The sequence below is a fragment of the Lonchura striata genome, chromosome 1 (assembly GCF_046129695.1).
Source record: "Lonchura striata isolate bLonStr1 chromosome 1, bLonStr1.mat, whole genome shotgun sequence".
Lineage (NCBI taxonomy): Eukaryota > Metazoa > Chordata > Aves > Passeriformes > Estrildidae > Lonchura > Lonchura striata.
The window spans coordinates 49,187,469-49,211,204 of NC_134603.1; the positions used below are offsets into that span (position 1 = coordinate 49,187,469).

The 23,736-nt window shown below is 37.3% G+C and overlaps 1 protein-coding gene across 2 annotated transcripts in view; it reads right to left on the bottom strand.

The window, feature by feature from the left end:
• LPIN2 (lipin 2) overlaps nt 1-22,997 on the bottom strand; it is a 44,485-nt gene extending 21,488 nt beyond the window's left edge. The window contains exons 1-4 of one of the 2 annotated variants that reach the window (XM_021551575.3): nt 22,824-22,997; nt 9,527-9,727; nt 7,064-7,159; nt 3,433-3,731 (exon numbers count right to left, since the gene is read on the bottom strand). In XM_021551575.3, the coding sequence (XP_021407250.2) occupies nt 3,433-3,731; nt 7,064-7,159; nt 9,527-9,718 (587 nt within the window). In that variant the 5' untranslated portion in view covers nt 9,719-9,727; nt 22,824-22,997. Of the gene's footprint in view, nt 1-3,432; nt 3,732-7,063; nt 7,160-9,526; nt 9,728-14,786; nt 15,287-22,823 lie in introns of those variants that run through there. The other variant, XM_021551574.3, reaches the window with a different exon arrangement.
• Between the last annotated feature and the right edge of the window lie 739 nt (nt 22,998-23,736).

A 23,736-nucleotide genomic window follows, 5' to 3' on the forward strand; every position in this document is an offset into this window, starting at 1 on the left:
TATCTACATCAAAGACCCAAACCCAACCAACAGTAAGTTCAGTGTGCCATTGAACAGGCATACACACTATTTTACACAGAAGTTCCCTTGAAATATTACCATCATAAAGTACTTCAGATCTTTTTACAGCTTTCTGAATTTAACTGAACAAATATCTGTTCTCAGGATACAACTAACTTGTCTGAGGTTAGATCAAGGGCATCATGGCTATATATAGTAGACAAGAATACAAGGAAGACATGACTAGAATTTGAGTGCAAAAATTATTTAAGCCATTAATAGAAAGAAAAAAATATTTTTATCCCAGTGCACAGTCGCACTGGATTTGTTTTGGAATGCTAATGCTCATTTCTCTTATGGATGGAGGAAAGAAAACATTTGCTATTACCAAATGTGTAAATATTTAGAATTTGTATGCCTACTCAATTAGACACTAAGCAGTTACAATAATCTACCCCATTTGCACAAGTCTTTCATTTGGAAGACAGTCTAAGTAAATGCTGAACTCTAAAAATGTCTTTTTAGTGCCACTTCTTATTCTACAGTAGTATTCTTAGGAAACTTGATTGATGACGCTGCCTGACTTAAGATGAGAACTGCAGAGACTGTTCCTTTGCATTTATAAACTAAGCCAAGTGTGAGAGAAATATGTTTCATACTAGCATTGTCAGCAGTACTAAGTATCTCCAAAGAACAAAAAAAAAAAGTATGATTGAACAACCATGTAAAAACAAAAAAAAAAAAATTAAAGAGGTCCTCAATATCTTTACTTCAGTAGGGAGGAAGGCAGGATGACACATGGGTGGTACTGAACAAATTTTATTCACTGGAAATTAGCAACAAGAAGGGTTCATACAGAGGATGGAAAAATTCAGTTTTAACTGATAAGTGGATAAACACTAAAGTTAAAAATCCAAACGCAATCAAAGATTATTGAAAATACAAGGGGAAAATCAGTATGCATCAACTTGTAACTTCAAGCTGTACTATCAACTCTAAGCTATTCTGCAACATTTATAAATAGTATTACCACATCTTTGCATTGTTGTCCACTTTACATATAGCCTAAATAAATATATACTATTTCAGAGACAGATAACCACTTTAACCCTTTAACACCCTTTAGCACTGGAGAAATAATGCCCTCTGTTTCTGAGTTGTATATACTGTAATCTCAGTTTTCCTAATATTATTTTATATAAGTCTAGCACTACTAACATATCTAAATAATAGCTGGAAAAGACAAAGAACATACATTGAAAAAAGCTGATAAACAAACACTTGGTAATAGATTTTCCCAAGAAACAGGAAATATCTTGTTTTTTGCTTTATAAAAAAACCAAAGAGATAAGACACCTGTGACTGAATTTTTGACCTTCCTCTTAAAACATCACCCTCCCTTTTCCTTTTCTAGTTTCACTTTGAAACCTGAAGCCATGCCTAAGAACAGTTAAGTTTCTAATTGCTTATCTTTCTTTTTCCTTTTCAGAGCCACATATTTATAACTAAAAAAGAAAAAGAAAAAAAGAAAAAAACACCACCCAAGAAACAACCAACCAAAACAACACAATCTCAAACAAAACTACTGATTCCGCTTTATGTCCCCACAGGGTTTGAAAAGAAAAGTTACAAACATTTTTTCACAACCTTTAACTGGGAAGAAAACAAATGCATGTTTATTGCAAGGCATTTTATTTCCTGCCCTGGTAGCTCACTGAAATGAGTGTACATAAACTTGACTAACCTACACAGAGCCACAAACGTAATGTATTTGGCCTTACACCATTACAATGGTTTTTTTCTGTTTCAGTTCTGCATTTACTTGCTGTTCACAAAATAACACCATTCTTTTACAAAAATCATCTTTTTTCTTTATAGCACCCTGTCTGATAATGTATTTCTACTTCTGTTCCTGCTTAAACACATTAAAAAAAAAGTTTAGAAACTAAAAGCCTTGCCAAATTTTCATTCTATAGAGTACAAAAAAATAAAACCAGAGCAAACTTGATAAAAACACCATGGTCTATTCAGCTATGAATAAACATTCCACATTCTGAACAAATACACTATTTTTTATTTACCTCTAGACAAAGTAAGATAATTGCTAGAGTAGCAATCTGAATCCTAAACACTAGATGAAAGTAACCATTATTACAGCCACTACATGACATGCCTAAATACTTCATACATTTGTAATGACACATTAAATAAAGAATAAACAATTATTGGGTTATATCTGCTCTCTTCTTGTACTTGACAGTTATTTTTATTTTTGATTTTACTATGACAAATTTATTGTTGTCTTAATAAATGCATGCTAAACACTAAGGAAAGGTCCTCCTTTTCTTAAACTGAAAAAAAAAATAAACATTTCAAACCAAACAAAATGCCAAGACTTAAAACAAAGAGGTGAATATCTAAATGACAATTTGGTGACATAAATATGACACTAACTAATAAAATAAGGCAAATTAACTAAGACACTTTATAAAACACTTTAAAAACCAGATTTTGTTTGTTGTGTTTTATTGGTCATAAGTATGATAACAGATTCATGTTTTTCTGTTGCACTAACCCTTCTGTCTGGTATTTACTAAATTTAAGACTCCTTTGAAGATCCATGCTGAAGGAGTTTTTTCAGTTATATGTTATTCTCTTACACCAAAACATTCTTGCAATTCCCAGATCTGATCTTGAATTTTATTCAGCCAGTATTACATTTAATAACAATGCTGTCCAATGAAACACCTAGCTTTCTTTGAAAACCAAGTCCTGATGAGCAAGCTTTTCCTGGATTTGAAACATTTATATGCTTGATAGCTTTCATCTATAACCTTCATCTTTCCTGTTACCCTATAGAGCTCTTCAGTTTATTAATATGTGCTACCACCTTAGCACAAGCTCCCCTTTACTAAGAGCTTATCCACCTCAAAATACAGGTTTGATTGATTTTTTCCTCTTTTCCCCACCCCTCCTCTTCACACATGTAAGAATTTTCTTTACTAACATGAAGGGATATTAATTTATATACTTTTCAGCTGCCACAGTAAACTTCAGGTTACAGAGAAGCAAAATTCAGATGTGGTGTGCTACACGCATTTCACACTGCGGTCTATCTAGAGGCTGACAGACATACCAGAAGACCACTCTGCCTCATCAGAGAAATCACACTGAAACTTTCTCAGTCACAACAGATTATTACAACACTTCTTCACCAGAATGGGCTTAACTGCATTTCATGCTCATTGAAAAATGGCCCTATTTTAAGGCGACTATGTGAAGATTTGGAAGATACCTGTTTGGAGTTTTGTTTGTTTGAGGAAAGAGCAGAACTTATCAAAACTTGTGCAATACTTCCATGAAGGAAATGAACAAGTTGCCTTTTAAATGTTCAGTGATAACAGTGAAAACAGCAACTATCTAAGAGATTACCTTAGGGGTTGTACAGTTTTCTCATCATCTGAGCTTATTTCCATTTCGAAAATGTCTTCAGTCCCAGCAGAAGAGATCTGATCTTCTTTCCTGCTATCTTGTTTGTATTTCTTTCTTCTTCTTTTTTTCTTTTTCACAGAACCTGGGGTGAATACAGTCTCTGTTTCTCCAGAATGTGGAATTTCTGAGTTTGCACATGTCCTCTCATTTTCTCCTGATTTCAAATGATTGTCAGTGTCTTTAAAAAACTGATCTTCAGTGGGTATTGGAGATGTTGCCAAATAAGCAGGAACTTTTTCCTAGGAAAAAAAAAGCAAAAAACAAAAAAGCTATTTTTTTCCACTTTGTTTTGTGCACACAGTGTAGTTGTCAGCTACAGATTAATCCTTGTACCTATATTTAGACACAAAACCATACAGATGCCTAATGGTATGAAGCTGATATCTAGAAAGGAAGCAAGTTCACCAAGAGTGATTACAAAAAGTTCTGAAAAATGCATGTAAGTATTCTTAAAGTTTTTGGACACAAACAACTGATTTTTCCAGCAAACACCCAGTCAGTGGAATGTTTTTGAAGTTATATGCCCTGAGCACACCACTTCCAGGCTTATTAAATGTGTTAATAAAAAAAACCGCTAATTAAATCCACTGCTGTTTATTTTGAAACAGTCATGGGAAGGTATAGGTTGAAAGGGACATCTGGACACCATCTGGTCTAATCTTCTGTTGAAAGCAGGGCCTCAGGTTAGGTTATCCAGGGCCTTGTCAAACCAAAGGTTGAGTATTTCTAGTGAGGGAGTCTATTACTTTTCTAGGCAACCTATTCCTGCTTTTGTACAGAAGCATTTTCCTTATATCTAGCTGATATTTTCCCCATGTCCTTTGCTCCATCTTATGACTAGACAGCTTTGTGTAGAGAGTGACTCTGTTCTGTAACTACCTTGTAGGTACTGCAAGACTGTGGTTAGAGTCCCCTGAATCCTCTCTAGGCTCAATGGAACAAGTTCCAGCAACTTTTTTATTCTATTTAAATTTCTCCAGCCCTCCACTGGGCTCTCTCCAACTTTCCATGTCTCTCCTGAACTGGGAGGGTCAGAATTGTGTTCCAGATTTGCTCTAACACCCACCAGGCTGAGCAGGACAACCCCACATCCCTTCACCTGCTGGCTGTGCTACTGCTGATACTACCTGGGATGCATTTGCCTTCAGTGCAGCCAGGGCACGCTGCTGGCCAGGTGATGCAGAGTTGCATTTCATCCAGTCAGATCCCAGCCTGTGCTGCTGTGGGTGCCAGCCCACACTTCCAAGCCTTACATGAGACTGCAGGTGCATCCTGGTTAAACCTTGGTGTAAATCCTGTAGGTCCAGTCTCCCAGCCTGCCAAGCTGGCTCTCTGTGGTGGCTCCTTTTCTGACCTACCTCTCCTCTCAGTTCAGTGTTACCCACAAAATTATAAAGGTGCCTTCAGTCATGTCATACGTGTCAGACATTATTTATGTAAAGTATCTTTCAAAAAGAAAAAGTCAACTATAATTTACTCACCTTAAAACCATCATACAATCAACCCTCAACTAATTACAATCCACTGCCCCTTGAAGGAAAAGCTTTAGCTATGGACTGCCTGACGTTTATTTACTTTGTAACAAGAAACTGGAAAGACACTAACACCTAGTCTGAAAGAAACACACTGTGAAAGGACAAAGACAAGATGGAACAAAAGTAGAAGAGAATGAAATTTGCATAGTGAAGAGAAACAGTTATGGAACTCAGTTTCATGGTAGAGAATAGAAGTAATTACAAGATGTCTCTTATTTTACTGGACTCTTGTGTAGAAGGTTAGTCAGGAACACTGATGAGACCCAGCCAGAGTACTGATACTACTTTAGATAGTAGTATTTAGTGTATTTAGTATTTAGTAATGCTATTTAAAACTTGATTTAAATTAAAAAACTTTACTTAAATTCAAATTTTCATTGAATTAAGTTACAGAACAAATTTTGTTCACGGCCTGTAGAGTGAAGTAGAGAAAGGAGAACAAAATACTTCCTTATACAACATCGATGACACACAGATTTTGCATTGTGAAAAGCCCTGAAATCAAATGCTAGCATTTAAACTGAAGTCAATAGTCTGCACGATTAGTGATAAATAACCAAGAATAACATAAATACATAAACACACACTCAGGAAAAGTTAAAAGAAAACTTGCTGATTATTATCCTGATTTACATGGACAGTGGTATTTACTTGGTGAGTGGTGGTATTACTTCTGATTGTCAAGATGCGAAACATGCAAAGACTTATCCCTTTAAAGGACCTTTCTGAATCCCCTCAAAGGGGAAAAAAAAAAAAAAATCAATGAGAGGTTTATGATTTATCCCTTAAGCATAGTTTCAAGAGGCAAGCAAAGATGCTGGTCAGTTGCAGGGGAAAAAAAGCCTAAAAGCAGTAAAAATAACAGTTTTGCTTTGTAGCAAATTTGATCTATATTTTCAGTGTGAATTACCAGCTTTCAAGAACACATTATACACAGATAAGGCACTCATAAATCAAAATGTACTATGCATGTGCAACAGCTCCTTTAAAACACTCTACTGGGAACACAGGTAGTGGTTATCACCCTTGCTTTCTGAAAGTCATGAGACTGATCAGTTCCCATCAATGTCTGACACAGCCTAGATCTGCAAGAGCTGCTTTCAGTTTTTATTTTAATCATTGTGTACACTCCATGAACTCCAAGTTCATTTGGAGTATTAACACTTACTTTTTCTTCCTCTTTAAATTGTATTTAACTGCTTTCAATATGAGAACTTCCTCTGATCCCCCAAAGTAAACAAGTAGCACCCTAAACTAAAAGTTGGATCATTCTCATTTCCTTGAAAGACTGATTCCTAATAAACAAAAAATTAACACTTCTACTTCTCAGAAACAAATTTTTTCCTCTCTGCTCTATTTTTCATTAAACCTTTTGTAACCTTTTATTTAGAACTACTTTCCTTCAGACTTGCTGAAAAATACCAACAGACTCAAAAGCAATGCTCAGGACTGACCAATACTGTGATTACATATCTCCCATATCCTTAGGAAATCAGAGTAAAAACGAATAATTACTCCTATTTTTCAGAGGCTCATTAGCTTCCAGTTGCAAAAGATTCTTGGAAAATAAATTCACAAGTCAAAGACATTATTGTTACCTGGTGAAAGTTTCATAAATTGTGAAAAAATTGTGAAAAACTAGGTTAAAATTTGTAAGGCAAATTAAAAATATGCCCAAAAACCAGACTACCTTTATTAGTAGAGGAACAGGCTGTAATAACTTAAACCAAAAATTATTGTAAGATATAGCAGTTTAACTGCAGTCAATAAGAATGTATTAACTAAAACAAAAAATACTTCAGCACATCTTCCAAATAATGCTCTAATTAATGAAAATTATTAATTACTTTATTCTTACTGGCAGCAAAATTGTACAAAGCATCAAGCATCTTGGCAGCATATGAAAGACGTTAAGATTCAGTTACAGAAAATTTAGCTTTCACAGAAGTCAGGATATTGACAAGACTATGAAGCACTTTTAACCCATTACCATGTTATTATTACATTGTAGCCATCAAGAAGCACAAAGTCCTTACATTTTCCTCCTCGGTTTCTTGCACAAAGAAAGCTTCTCCATTGTCACCCAATTTCATATGCAGATCAACAGCATCACCATTAATTTCTATATCAATCTGTGGAAAGAGACAATTTATTGTAAATAATTCATCCTGGGAAAAATGCTGACCTCATGGCCCACTTAGGTCTGAGAGTAAACTTTGTTTCACTGTATAATGGCGTCCCTTTCTCCTCTCTTTCTGACATGTTTCTTAGTGTTAAATTTGTGTGTTTGAAGACCATAATGGTCTTTAATTTGTTCACCTGCAAAATATATGATACTCCTGGCAGAGAGCCTAACACCCACAAGAAAAATAAGAAAAAAACTTGATATCAAGACTGAATCTTGTTCACACGGTTACTGATATAGTCTTTATTTTTTGGAAGAATGACTGTTCAGATGTTTAAATCTCAGTCTGAATTGGAGCCTGGTATGAACCTGAATCCTGAACACCAGAAATTCCACCTGGAGGCCTCCTGGAGGCAGGCTTTGTTTGAAAGTGATAAGAGGCTTGCCACAATTATTTCTGCAACTCAAATTAGCGTTTCAGATTTTCCTGCTCATGAGTTAATGGGGGTATGACACAGGACCACAACCCTTCTGCAACCAGAGTGTTTTCATCAGAGAATAATGGCTTTATTGTGTTAAAAAGGTATTTTTTGGCCAAGAAAACCCAGTATTAGTATTGGTAAATAACCAAACATGCATGGAGACTATACCCAAATCATTAAGATAACCACTTTTCTTCTCCACAATAACACGCTGATTTTGATCTGAAAATCATATATATTTCACTACTGTTTATTTTAAAAATATTTTATTGTATTTCCAATTCAGCAACATGAGTTTAAAAGCCTCACCTTTTCTTTATGCTGGTTTAGACATATAAACATCTCTGAGTTTAGTCCCTATACCTCACACTGCTTTCTGGAGACCTCCATATATACCTGAAGTTGAAGCACAGACACGCATACTTTGTGTTCCCACAGATCTTGAGACTACTAATTGATCTTGGCCTCATAATATGCCAGAGAAAAATGCATCCACAATACAGTAACAAACACTCAACTGACTATTGAGTGAACTGTGTGAACAGTAACTCCCAGGATGGAGGAAACAAGGAGCAGCAGTCATCTACACAAGCAAAAGCTGAGAATTACACTGACAGTCTAGTACAACAGGTACCAAGAGTAAATGTTTATACTATTCAAGAGCTTTTTAGAGATACTCAGAAGCTGAAAACCTCTCAAATTTGGTCCAGCTACTCAGAAGTTATAAAGACATTTAACAAAATCAAATTTCAGACACTCCTGTTGTAAACATATCTCACTTGCCTAGACGTCAGAAAAAGTACAGCTATACCACCTCTTTTGCACCCTGTTGAAAACTGTAATGTAATCTGTTACAAAATTATTAGGGCAAATTCTTTGTCATCAGAAAACTCATTAAAATAAACACTAACAAATGGGAAATTAAAAATAAACACAAAACCTGCTAAATATTTCAGACATACAACTTTAATGCATTTAACTCCATCTACTGACCTTTAACAAAAAAAAATGTCCTGACCTAACTACTCTTTCATCTTATTCTCTTTTTACAATCAAAATATAAAGATAGGGGTAGCTTCCTGCAATAACCATTTACTCCTTAAAAAAGCAGAATATAATCCTGAGGGTTTATGTCCTGTTTAAATAAATTTACCTTGGTAGCACACCCAGATGGCATACACCAGTGTTCCTTACTGACAGTAAAGTCCCCCTACAACAGCTCCATTTTCCAGCCAACCCAGTCCAGCTCACTCTCTTAGCATGATTAACATAGCCTGTGGGAAGGGGACGAAAGGACAATCTGCTCAGGTAGCACCACCATCTCATTATGGCTGGATGGGAAATTTTACCAGGTTCTCACTCAAACACACTCACACAGGAACAAAGTTTTAGTCTCAGTTTTCACTTGCCTGTGGATGTTAATAACTGCATTTTTTATTGTAAATCAGCCTTGAGCACAGCTAACAAGAAACAATATTTATAATAGCTCACTAACACTTAACATATGCTCTGTTTGTCCTTCAGACATTCCAAAAAAGAGTTGCTTATATCAGGGATCAGTTAAATAGCATTAAGCATTTCTTTCCCAGCATACTTGGATAAATAAACAAATAGCTCAATGCAAACATTTTAAAACTGTGAAGTCTATATACTCTATATACTGGTATTTGTCTTTCACAGCATTTTTGCAGAATCCTTAAATTACCACAGGAAGTTCTATTTTGCATTCCAAAACCACCACCCTGTACAGCATTTATGAGCAACTGTTCTGGACTAAACCAGCCTGCTAACTGGGAATGTGGGGAGCTAGGGAAGGAAGGAAGGGGAGGGGGGGCGGGGAAAGGAATGAAATGGTCCTCAAAACTTTGTTTTGACCCACTTTCTGAACTTACCACTTTTTCTTTAGAGCGCAGTACACCAAGCTTCCCAAACCGGACATGGAAAGGAGAACACTGGTATGTCCCATCCTGCTGCCGCACCACAATGACATCGATGCATCCCGAAAGGGTTGCCTGATTAATACCTTTGTACAGCTCCTTCACAGTAACCAGGACTTGTCCTGCAAGTTGCCCCACGTAGTTCATAGTCTGAGACTAAGGGAGAGAAAGACAAAAAAAAAGTAAGTAAATTTAAAACACAGCAGGTTTTATGAAAGGATAAAAAATCATACAGGTGAGCAATGTCATTTATCAATTACTCTATTGTAACAAGCTTAGCACAAATGTTTTCAACAATCAACACAACTTTGAGACAATCCTTATATTACTAAAAGTATCCAGAGTTATAAAACCTATTCCTAATGCTTTATCAACTTGAATCTATGACTAATTAAATACTTCAAAGAAAATTCTGAAGCACGTAATTTTTAGACCTCAAAGCCTAGATTTAAGCAATGCTTAATAACTCGGATAAGCTAAAAAGAAAAAATCATTCTCCAGAGGACTGCCTGTTTAATACAACAGAAATATATAGAAAATGGAGATAATTGTACATAAGAATGGGAAAAAAAAAATCTTACAAGGCAGGAAAGGGTATGTAGAACATACTGCATGTAACTCTTAATTTACAGCTGTGTATTTCAAAAACAGCTGAGTCATCTTAGAGAAATTATCAAAGTATGTAATGGGAGAAAAGAGATACATACATTAATAAGATTATGCTATAGTCAAATAGGATAAAGAGCATAGAATCACTTACTGAAAATTCTGTCTGATCTATTAAAAATACTTAAGTAAATGAATGAATTGTGAATGACCACAAGTCTTTCAGACTAAGAACATAATTTGAACTATAATTGCCAATAAGAAATGAAAGCCCAAAGATTTCTCAGAACATTTGAGCTTGAACAGGAAGAGGACGGAAAACTGTGAAAATGTTCTAATAGAAACCTAAGTGGAACTCTTCCACATTAGACCTACCATCTTCTACCTCCCACCCAAAAGACTGCTACAAGCTCATTTCAAAAACATCCAAGCAACTGCAGCCTCTGAAGTTAAGGATATTTAGGAGAACAAAGAACCACTGTCAACAAGCAAAACCCACAACACTGAACACATAAAAGAGCCTAAATTATATACATTAAAAAACCCTATTTTGGGATAGTATTTCTAGGAAAAAATCTAAAATTACTTTTTTTCTTATTTGCATTTCTTTTTATATTAGTCATTGAACAAGGTTTAAGGATTCTTCTTAATACCTCTAAACAAAACTGTACTGCATTAGAACAGTTCTTCCTACTGATACTGCTTTATTGTCTATATAATTAATCAGTTATTTATCTTTTGAGCCTCTAAAGTATTCCTTACAGTAACACAGGGTATCTTATACTCACCCACAAGATTTTTATGGCATCTCTATACTGATACAATTGTAAACAGGCAAAAAATCTAAAACTACTTTCACACAGCAGCTATGGAAATGTTTTTCTCCATCTCAGGCTTTTCATGCATTACTGAATCATATTAATGCTTTTAAAAATAATTCCTTTCTCTTCACAAGAGTTACAAAGGAAGGTGGAGGGTTTCCAATACAGATTTAACACTGTCTTGAAATTATCGACAGAATTACTATACTAGGTAACACACTAGAGAATTTTCTTCCTGTAGCCTGTTGATGAAGACAAAAAGAACAAACTGACATTTAATGAGTAATGAGATTAGGAGAATGGACTCTCTATCAACATTAGTAATTAACTTCACCTGTAAGTAGCTTCATGTACAACTATAAAACTGATTGCTTCATTGTGAAGTAATGGCTCACTCCTGCTAAAGACAGAAGGTCTCACTTCAACTTTTCCTCATCTAAACCTCTTAATGAGCTGATTTTAGCTCCCTGACACAGCTGGCAAAAGTCTACCATTTTTTTGTTGTTGTTTGTTCCAGCAGGTTGTAAGTAAGTTAGATTAGCTCAATAAGCAGAACATGACAAACACCTGAATCATGAGGTCCTGAGCAGCACCAGAGAGCTAGGGAAGAAAGAAGAAAAAAAAAAAAAAAAAAAAAAAAAAAGAAAAAAAAAAAAAAAAAAAAAAGGAAAGAAGGAACTGAACATCTTTTTGACAAGTGAGATATTTGCTGCATCTCATGGAACTGAACTGTAAGTCAACACAGAGACATTACAGTATCCCTGCTTTCCTGTTGAAGCTATTAGTCTTCATCTAAAATGACAGCCCATGTTTAAACTCAATCTCATGAAAAAAAAATCTTTAATGCAAATCATTATCATTCCTGGCTCTAACTTGGCCACTACCAAGAGCTGTCTATGGTATCAGCTTAGAAAGAAAAGTTGATTTTGTGCCATCAAGGAGACTGCATTTGTTAAAAGAAATGTCTGACACAATCAGGAATAAGTCTTTAATAGGGTCCCCATTCCATGTATTTCATTTCAGTGAACAGGACTTGAGAAGTGGGCATTAGCAAGAATTTCTCTACGATTTAAGCAGTGACTTAAAAGATCAAAATTTCACACCTTCTGCTAAGAACTGAGTTCAGATGATAAATAACCCTGTTTTTCTCACATACTTGCTAACTTGACCATAGAAATTCACCACACAACCCACACAAGACCAAAGCGTTCACCCGTTTTACACATATTCTTGCTTTTCTGTAGCAAGAATATCCTGTAGCAATGTTCTCTCTTCTACAGGTATCGGTTTCATTTCTGCAGCTCATAGCACAGCCACTTTTATGAACATACACACACTGAAAAACCTCTTACATTTGAAAGTTCATAGCTGGTTCACTCTTACCTGTGGAAGTTATGAACTTTTGTACCTACTGAGTATTAAAAACATTGCTTATGAGGAAAGTAGCTTTTTATTATTCAAGTCTTGATGTAAACGTTGTTTTGTACATTGCAAGTAAACCAAACTAGATAAAGGTAATAAACAAATGCACATTATTGCTTACCAGGATGCACTTCAGCTTTTAACATAATGGTTCACTTTGCAAGATAAACATGTTATATAAGAAGGTCCAAACTGTAGCAAGAAAATTATCAAATAGAAATGAAATGTCACTGCATACCTGAGAAACATGCCATTTTATCTCAAGTGTCAGTAGAAACCCAGCTGGGAGATTTTAACATTTGGGGGTTAGGTATGGGTTTGAGTTTTGCTTGGGCTTGTCGTTTTCCTTAAATATTATTGTATATTGTTGGAAAACTTGTGCTGAACAAGTACAGAACCAGACTACAGTGAGAAAGGAACAGTGTAAAACGTTATCGCGTTAATTTTTGCAAATGCAATAGAAATATCCTGATCATGGCATAACCAAGTAAGACAAACTACTTCCTCGATAATACTCTTGTATTTAATGCTTAATAAACATTTCTTAAATGTCATTGCCTTGAAAGCAGAGAGCAGTATGCCTTCCTAACCTCCTGTAAGAGCCTAACAAGCATACTGATTGCCAGTTCTGAAATTCAGGACAAAAGCCTGATGGAAAAGACAAACTAAGAAAGGCAAAGCACCAATATTTCACAATACTGTTTAGCTTTTATTTCTTTTGATATCCAGAATCTATACAGTGCCTGATGCAGTGAATTCCAGAATTCTGCATAAAAACTGAGGTTAATGCAGCCACTACAACTGACTCTTCTCACACAGCAAATTAAATTAAAAGGCTATGAATACCTGAACTACATCAAAGCAGAAACATTTGTTGTGACTTCTGAGGCTCCAGAGAGACTGATTTTTGAATATTTATGCAATACTACCTAGTTTACAAAAATTCTTACAGCGGAATATATTAATACCACAAAGGTAAGTGCAACTGTAATTGGAATGGGAGAAAGAATCTCTAGGTCATATCATGAAAATAATGGTTTTTTTTCTGGCAAGAAGCCATTGCACTGCCAAAAGCAGAAACTGAAACTGCTTTGGTTTTTTAACTTTTTCTGAGAGTGCATAAGAGTAAATACAAAATAAGAAAAAATAACTGCTTCAGAAGTTCAATAACTAAAATGCTGTGCCCTCCACTTATAAAATACTCAAATCAGTGCAACTAAAATTAGCCCTGAATATGCTGTTTGATTTCCTCATGTTACAGCAATGACTCTCAGAAATAATAATTAACAGTATTCCACCTCAGAGTATCTGATATGCTTTATATGACAGAAAGACAAATTTTCAAGACTCATTACCAGGAAATGCTTACATTAGCATAACCTGAGCAGGAGGTTTTGTGGGTTGGAATTATATCTCTGCACCATTAACAAAGATGTTATTTTAACTGCCACTAGACCAACATGTTTTCTTTAACATTGCTTTTTTGTTGTTGTTGTTATTTGGTAATATCCATATAGAGGTCCAAGATATAATCAAAACTCTGTCAACAATATGTATTTCCTGTGCATATGGAGAACCGCTTTTCTAATGGTAAACTGCATTTTTTGGGTTCTTATATCCATTCACTTTTATACAATTGCACCATTATGAACATGACTACTACAAGGGCCTAGTTCAACAATAGAAAGAGTGCAAGTTACTCAAAGGCAAGATATCAGATTGCTCTAGAAGGCTACAACTTTGGAGGCCATGAATTTTCACTATCACTGCAAAACAAAAAGTTACTTAGAAGCAGATCTTAGCTTCCAGTAGCGTAGATATTAATGCACATCATTTATTTTGAGATACATTTAGAAAGTTAAAATAAGTCTAATGCCACATGATGTAAACAACAAAGACATTGTATTTGTGTCAAGAGATTAGGTAGAATAAAATAAAAAAACATGCAGAGCAGTGGTTTACATCAATTTAGCTCATTTTGCCTATATTTGTATACATATAAATTTATGAGGCAGAAGCTTTCCTTAAGCAGAGAAAATCTTTAGCAAGTGTTTTACTAGTTTCTGTTTTGTACTCTGAAAAAACTTGGGGGGAAAAATGACCCTGTCAAACAGGACCACTGAGCATCAGATCTATTCAACAAAAACATCTTTGTTCCCAATTAAAGATTTTAACTGTGGGGTTAGGATTGCTCCTAGTATTGCACAAAGCAGTTATGGAACAAAAATGGAAACAAAGTAAGTCTTTTGAATGCCTAATTAAAGTCTTCCACATACTATTAAATAAAGGCAGTCAATTTTTATATATTTTAACAGTGTTACAGGAAATTATATACCCATATTTAGCAATAAATCTGTCAAACTCACCAAGATTCCAGAAGGAACCTTTTCATGGGCAGCAACATCACTTCTATTTGAGTCATCTTCAAGAACATCCTTTTCTGAGTTATGCATCTCAGAAAACAGAAAACTAACTTTCCACAGTACAGGTAAATGAAAAAATTACAGCCATAAGAAAAGGTTGGAGCAGCATTTCTTCTCTTCTCATAGAAGCAAAAGAACTATGTAAACCTTCTGGTCTCTTAGAGAAAACTGCTTGGTATACATTCCCACGCAGAATTACAAATAAAAAGGAAGTGCTTCTTTAAGAAAGTTCATACAGAAACTCCCTCACCAATAGGCTTTGCTTGAAATGTCCCAGCCCCCTTGCACTCTCCGAGATAAGTGACAACATGGGCTGACTTTGCCATATGTTTGCACTGATAGGTGATGATCTTGGTTTGCATCACAGCACGTGACTACAGCTGAAGCTCCCACGAAAACAGGGATTTAGTTAATGATTCTTAAGCAAAGTCTACATTAGCTCACTTGGAGACTTTTCACCCACTGTTGCAACTCCAGCACTGGCAGCAGCATTCCAGGTCCTGGTTCAGCCTAAGTCAAGATTGCCTGCTGACACTCCATGTGCTGCTCCCTCTGCTGATGGTGTCACTGCGGCAGCCAGTCATGTTTTACACAGCAAATTTCACAACATTTCAGGGTCTGCTATTCGTGAACTTTTCTCCCTCCTTCTTGAAATTGAAATTACATAATAATAGCAAAGAGACAACTGACCTGATGTCAAGTTTATACTAAACCATACAAAACCAATGCACACCAAGATAAGCATTTGTTTTCCTGTGGAAATTTTCTTGCTTTCTTCAAACAGAATTATAAAGCAATTCAATGTATGTGGCCAAAACATATAAGCTTTTTTAATAACTAGCTTCATGACTCAGAATAAGAATTGATTTTTCATCTGAGGAATTCTGAAATACCATTACTGATCTAAATAAAATAATGGATAGGTGAAATAACTTGAGGAAGATCAGTAGTATAAGGAACCAATTCTGTCCCAGAATGCGAGAGACATTCTCTGAGGACCATCAATATTCCCTCAACATAGACAAGTTCTCACTACCCTAAACCTAAACCTGCACTTCCTTTCCACCCTCATGGAGTTACTGTGTGTCTGCTCAGAAGACTCTGGAGGATTGCTTCTTGAATTACAAGCTTTAAAAACCAAATTTATTCAGGATCTTACTACTATTCCTCCTCAAAGCTTTGTAAATTCATGTAAAAGACTGATGCAAGGACAGTGAACACTGCATCAGTGTCAAGGACAAAATCCTAAATTGAGTGTTGAGATTGCTATATCTGCAGTAAGGCTGTAATACACTGCTACCACCTCTGAGCCCTTTTCTATATATTGAATAAATTCATATTTCATCTGGCTCTTACAGGGAAAACTACTAAGTTTTCTAGCAAACATGACAAGTATTTTCATAGAATATTAAGAATTACTAGAAACACTCAATTTCTTCTTCCTCTTCATCATTCCTTTATCCTGTATGTTCCACTAAAATACAGAATAAAACATAGAAGCAAAATTCATACACCAGTGCTTCTTTTCCAACACTACTGACTTTATTTTATGTTGGGATTTTTTTCTGTGGTATCTCCACTATTTCAATATTGTTCAGTATTTCAAATGGGCATTATTTTCTTCAAAGCTTATAAAAGTGTTTGAGACAACAGCTTTTCTGGAATACAGATAAAATTGTGTCACTGCAGTAAGGTAAGATTTAGGCAGGTAATAAGATTTGCAGATTTTGTTAGCCCTCTTGTCATTTATTTCTCAATATTAATAAGATTTGTAAAATATAATTCCTGCTGAGTAAGTTTCAGCACTAGGCTATGTACTTACAAGTTGCACAGGATAATTAGCTTTTATTTTGAAAAGTAAATACCTCAAATTTGGAAGTGTTAGAAGCAATGTTTTCCATGCAACCTTAATGAAGCTCTTTGGTGTAGGTAGGTTTTCCTCTGGGGTAGTCTCAGAAAGCACTTATGAGTTTTCTTACTAGACTCACACAAGTTAATAATGCTGTCAAAGATCATTCACCATCCTGTGTTCTGCCTTTGCCCTGCTCTTTGTGAGTCTAGACATTTTATCCTTTGCTCATTAGTCAAAATCCCTGATGGGAAGTATGATTCCATTTTTAAAACATAAGTTTTCTGCAGCAATCATCATAATGTATTCATTTGCATTTCATTTAGTTTTATAGCATCTAAGAGATGCTATGCAGTGAAAAATTCAGGACCAATTAGGAATTAAACATGGGGGGGGGGACAGTTAGCACACTTAGAACTTGATTTTCAGGTTTTCCCTCTTTCTTTTACCTCTTTGCCTCAATAAGATATATTTTCAGTTGCAAATCAGATTTCTTTTTAATGACCATCTGGGATATGTTTAAGTCTGACTGCCTGTGAAAATGACATTTAAATTAATATTGGATTGTACTGTATAGGAACTGCAGAACAAATGCCACCAGAAAACAGCTACAGGACATTTCCCCCAGCTTTCAGCAGTGCATACCACTCTGAGTTCTGGAAGGAAGGAAGGAAGCACAAATCCTACAGACATAGCTTTTATCAGCACACTATCTCAATTCACTCAGAGATCAGAATAAGTATGCCAAGACAAATGAATGGGCCAAATCCTTCTCTAATTAACATACCCTAATGGATGCGGCAAATTTAGGACAACCTTTGTTCATGTTCCAATCGTCTCCTTCACCCCACCTTGCCACACATAATTTTACCTACTATTAACCAAGAATGAAACACCACAGTTCTCAATGTCAGGATGGGATGTGACAATTCTTACTCTCACACCCCATCCTGACACTGGAAAAGGTCCTTTCTTCACAAGGCTCGACTCCAGTTCCAAAATTCCAACACTTCTCCATTTTCATACACTTTTACACTTTGCTTATTAGGTGCAAAGAAAAACTGAAGGAGTTGCCACTTCTCCTACAAAATTACAAAAATCAGACTGGGGCTGAAAACACTTTTCTGTGCCCAAGTTCTTGGTCCCAGCCCTGGTTTGAAGCATCTGCTTACTGAGACTGGAATACTAAAAAAGCTCTATCAAGTAATAACAGCAGGTACAAAAATTCAAGCAGATGACATATGTTAGAGAAACACTGATGATACAAAAGTAATGTATTGTTCACTAAACTGGTGGTTAAAAAATAAAATCAAATTAATTTTGCACCTATGATGCAATATGGTAAATTCAGTGCCTTCAAAATCTCCTGTCATGTGGAATCCAGAGCCATTTAAAACAAAATATTTTGCAGTGGAACTTTACTTTTTATCACTGGGGGAAAAATAGCAAGAAAGGAAATCCACAGTTTATTTGGAGTTAGTGCTTTTGTAATTGTGTCAACAGTTTTATCTGTACAATCTGCTATGAATCATCTGATTTCAGTGTTACAGTATCTGTCCTTGTACTAATTTGAGCATTTTCTTTTTTTTAAAAAGTTATCCTTTTTTTCTGTTTACAAAGGAACATCAGTAAGGGCAAATAATACTTTAGAAGTTCATAAATTGAGTTTTGCTGGCAAAATGATCAGTTTAATCAAATACTTAAGTTACACATACACAAAATGTTCTTATACATGTGGAGATCTTAGCTTCATTCAAAGTACTGAAAAAAGTAACTGGCTAATCCAAGAGTGCAGCCCTTTGCAATCTGCATGGGCATATCTCCTGCCACATTAGACATATTTCCAGCAACACAGACTCCTGTAAGGCCACATCATCCTTGGCTGAACTTATTTCCAAACACATAACACAGAAACCAATGTTTCGGAACAGAAATTCTCTCAATCTCATTTTTGGATGAAATGAGAGAAAGCAGATGAAGCTTTTCCTGTATGTTTCTACAAAGCACTAATCATTTCCTAAATAAGCAATCCAGCAAGGCCTTATCTTTGTTTCCCCTTTTTAACAACATTACTTTCCAGGTGCTTATCTGCCCCATGTGTATTTAAATTTTCTTGCAACCTCCCAGGATACTGAAGTCAAAGCAAAAAAACAAAAAACAAAAACAAAAAAAACCAGTCATGCGTGCACGCATGAAATCTAACTAATCTATCTGTGGTAAATAATTTGGTTACATTTAGAATGAATACACAAATATAAGACTTGAGACTATTACAAACCTTCAGGTTGACAAGAACAGAATTAATACTTATTCTGAGAAATACATATATAGAATACTTAAAGAGCTCTAAATATTGCATCTATAAACAAGACACCTTTTTTCCCCCACTTGATAAGATTCTCCATATTGCTGAACTCATGAACATATACCAAAATAAAGCAATAACCCTAAATTTAATTTGCATATAAGACTTGGCTATATTACTAAGAGGTTGGGTAAAAATTCTAGTCTTATAGAATTCCCACACAGATATATTTACATGAGATGTTGGGAAGAGAAAAATTAGATATAGCTGAGCAAAGTGGCATATGCTTACTCTTTCATCAAAGCCAATCCACTGCATTATTGAGTTGTAATAACCATAGAGGTCACATCTGTCTGAGGGACGTGCTCGCCCCTAGCACAGGGTGTCTGCACTGTCTATGCAAGACACAACACACCTGTGTAGTGGCCTCACAGATTTCTTGTTTGTGTTAACAAGCATACTTTTTCCTTCAGGGAATGAATGCCTTTAAGTCACCACTAAGTACTTTTCTTCTTTAATTCACTGTATTTCAGTTCACATCACAAACTAAATTCTACTTAGCCAAGGGAGAGCCAATTACTTCCATTTCTAATGGAATCACAGCTAAAATTCATTATTCAAAGCACATATTTGAAAGAATTTTGAAAAGAATCCTTCACACATTTCCTTTAAAAGGCTTTTCACAACCATCAGTTCAAAAGAAGTGTATTTCCTGAGGAGACAGTTATGCAGTCTAAAAAAAGACAAGTAAACCTAGGGACACAGCCTAAGACCAGCTTAGCCTGCTTCAGCCACATACACCAAGAGAAATATGTCACCTAGTATACTGCAGACTTTTCTATTATTACTTTGTGTGTTTACACTTCAGGTATTGAACTTCAGCACTCTGGATAAAGAAATGGGCCGATTCATCAGTTAAAAATCTCACTCATTCACTCACTGCATACACAAGTAATGAGGAAGTGACCTTAGTCTTGGGAAAATAAGTGACTCAGGACAACTTTTGACAACTAATGTCAAATTACATTAGTGCAAAGGTGAAAGAAATGGATTAAAAATATTTAGCTAGGAAGGGGAAGCATCCTTTCTTTGACAATATCCCTTGAAATATATTTAACAAGGAAAAAAACTCCAAAAAGTGTGCTTAAGCTTTGTCCTCAAGCATAAAGACAATCTGACTGAGCATGACAGTTTCATATTAAATCAGTCTGCCTGCCCAAACTGAAATGCAAGCACTAATGTAACAATCAAGATGAGAGAGCAGCTAGGGAGATTAAATACATTTTTAAGTGCCACATTCTTTGCAAAAGCAGCAACATTTTTACTATGCTTAAAGTGAATAATTCTATTTATAATTAAAAAAAAAAAAAACAAACCCTATGCTTACCCATGTAACAGTGACAGAGATGACGTCTTTGTATTACTGTAGAACCTTAAACTGTAATTTCAACAAGATCATAAAGAACGTTCTCCAGATACAAAAATCACTGGGATACAGTATGCCACTATGCTATGTTCTCGGAATGTGCTCAGTATGGGATGACATCTGATATATACACTTTAGACTTGTATTTGATCACAAAGGTTATCACACACTGTTGTGCATATGCCTGAAAGCTTCTTCACTGTGGATATCCGTAACAAACAGCACTGAATCTCACACCAGAAACGGTCCTTTCATCCCTTTTCAGACAGTTACATAAGAACGTATTGCTAAATCATAACCAATAATTAAAAGTTATTTCATAAATAATCCAAAGCTATTTAAAAAAAATCCAATTTGTTAGAAATTCTAACTTAAGCACAGATTCTATGTTCACACAGAGACCCTAAGAAACTCTTTTCCTGTATGCTGTGATCTTGTACTTAAAAGATGCAAACTGAAAACAAAAAATTGTGATCTAGACTAGACTATTAACCGTGTGACCATTTTCCAGGAAGAGAAGCAACAACTGCAGCTAAATTAACCTCTGGCTTTGACAAAGGTTCCCAAAGTGGCTTTAAACAAAATCATTTCGCCTCTATCTGATCTAGGTTGCAAATTCTCGGAGGCGGAGACCAAGTCATACAGCATGCAATGCAAAAAAGGGCTGCTTGGGGCCTCAAGGTAGGTACATAAGGAGGTGTCAAGTGCTCTACCTGCAGTATGGATTTCCCCTTAACTGATCAAGACTTTACACCAGTGGAAGGAAATGCTAGATGCAGAGAGAAAGGACATAAAATTCACTGCACTACAACCTGAAACATTTTATGTGGAGGCCTTTCAAGTAAACAACAACAACAAAAAAATTACACTTACTTTTGCAACAACCCAAAATATTAAGTATCAAGAAAGAGATGAAGTATTAAGTACCCAGAATAAATTCAAACACCATCTCTGTTACAGACCAGAGGTATATCAGGCAAACTTTCTGATATGCTTAACTGAAAAGTTATGATACAAGCTTAAAAATCAATACTGCATTGCTGACGAGAGCCACTCAGCACTATTCTAGTTACTGTATGTTCTGGGATGCAAAAGAACTATAGCAGGGGCTAGGAGAGAAGGAACAACTTTGGGCCCTGGCTGGAGCTAGCTGCCTAGTATGTATACAAAAAACGTTGGTTATGTATCCACAAAGTGATAGACATTCCCACACTTTAAAAAAAAAAAAAAAAAAGAGAAGGCATTTAATGACTTATGACTTTTGATTACAACTAATGAATACCTGTATATTCTTAAAATGCATGCAACGCTACCAATTTTTTTTCTATTTTGCAAACATTAAATGCTTAGCAGGCAAAATTGTCCCAAAAATGCTTGTGAAGTAAAAAAAAAACACTCAACCAACCAAAGAAAACCAGAATAAACCCCAAGGAGTTGTACTTCAGTGATGCCTGTGTGTTCCTTACAATCTGGGATATTCTGTAACTCTAAGGACTAAATTTTATAAGGCTGTCATGTTCTCTGACAGTATCCTGCATAATATCACATACAAATATGGCATTCTGCTAACAAATAGTTTATTGTAACAACAGCAGAATTTTGTTTGGGGGGGGGGGAGCAAAGAAAGATAACCAGATGATGGGCATATACAAAGTGCAGCCACAACACAGGTATATTTATTACATCATTCTTCTGGATGGAAATGCACAGGTTTACACAGCATACTGCCCTACTCTATCAAAAATCACTCATGCCTCCTACATGTACTCAGGAACCACTTCAGGAGAAGCAAAGCGTAGTTCACACAAATTAAACCAGACGCACGCTTGGCAAGACCCCAAAGAGAAGCGCGCAAAGAACTGCGGGCAGTGTAGCTCCACTTCAGCCTCCCCACAGCAGAAGGACGAAGAGCAGAGCGAGAGTTCAGCGCCCGAGCTGGAGGGAAGGCGCCGGGCGGCGCGGCGCGCATCCCGGAGCGCCGGAGCAGCGGCGCTCCCGCCACCCCCGTGCCGCGGCGGGGCGGCAGCGCCGGGCGCCGCCCCCGCCCCGCTCTCCGAGTCGCGCACCGGGCAGCCGGGCACGGCAGGGCACGATTCCCTCGGCTCCGCCGGCCCGGCTGCCGGGAACTGCGGGCAGCGGCCGGAGCGCCGGCAGTGCCGGCCGGGCGGCCCCGCTTCGCAGCCGCGGTTCCGGGGAGGTTCTCACGGCTCACTGCAGGAGCGAGCCCGGGCTGGCAGCCGGGGCAGGGCCTGCGCCGCCCTCCCTTCCTCCCGCTCTCCCCCCTTCCCTCCCTGCCCGGTGGCCGCCGGGGCTCGCCCGGCGCCGCCGCTCGTCCCCCGCACGCAGGCAGGGACACCTCGCGCCGAGCCGACCCGGCGACACGGGCGCCTTCCCGCTTACCTCGAGCGAGGCCCGGCGGGAGCCGGCGCCGGCCGAGGAGGGACGGACGGTGGCTGGATGGAGGGATGGATGGAGGAAGGACGGGAGCGGGAGCCGCGCCCGGGCGGCTGCGAACTGCGCCAAGCGGCGGCCGTTGGTGCAGCGCGTGCACGCCCGCGCGCGCTCCCGCTGGCGGCGAGGGCGCGCCTGGCCCGGGCCGCCACGTGACCATGGAGCGGCGCCGGGTGGGGGGGAAGGCGGCGCGCGTGCGCGCGGCGGGGGCGGCGGCGCGGCCCCGGCGGCGCGCACCGAGCCCGGCGGCGCGCACCGAGCCCGGCGCTCGGGAGCCGCTGCTTGTAGCCACAGCGCGGCGGGAAAGACGCGCTGCCCTCACTGTGTCTGCCACTTCACACGCCCCTCATTGTATCCTTCTTCTGAAAGTTACCGGCCCGCCCACAGGAGGAGGGAAAATATTGTTTTTCGTATACATATACATATCTTTATACATACGCATATAAGTCATATATGCATTCTGCCGTAGTATATCATCTATATCTATATCTATATATCTATATCCATATCTATCTATATCATCTATATCTATATATCTATATCTATATATCGATATAGCTATATATCTATATATATCATCTATATATATCTATATCTACATATATCTATCTATATATTATAATCATATATATCTATATCATCTATATAACTATGTCATCTATATCTATCTACATCCCATAGTCTCAAACTGCGGCAGATGAGGTTTCAGATGGACATTAGAGGGATTTTTTTTCACAGGAAAAGTGGTTAGACATTGGAATGGGACGCCCAGGGAGGTGGTAGAGTCACCATCCCTGGAGATCTTTAAGGGAAGACTGGACGGTGGCACTCAGTGCCATCCATGGTCTGGTTGACACTGTGA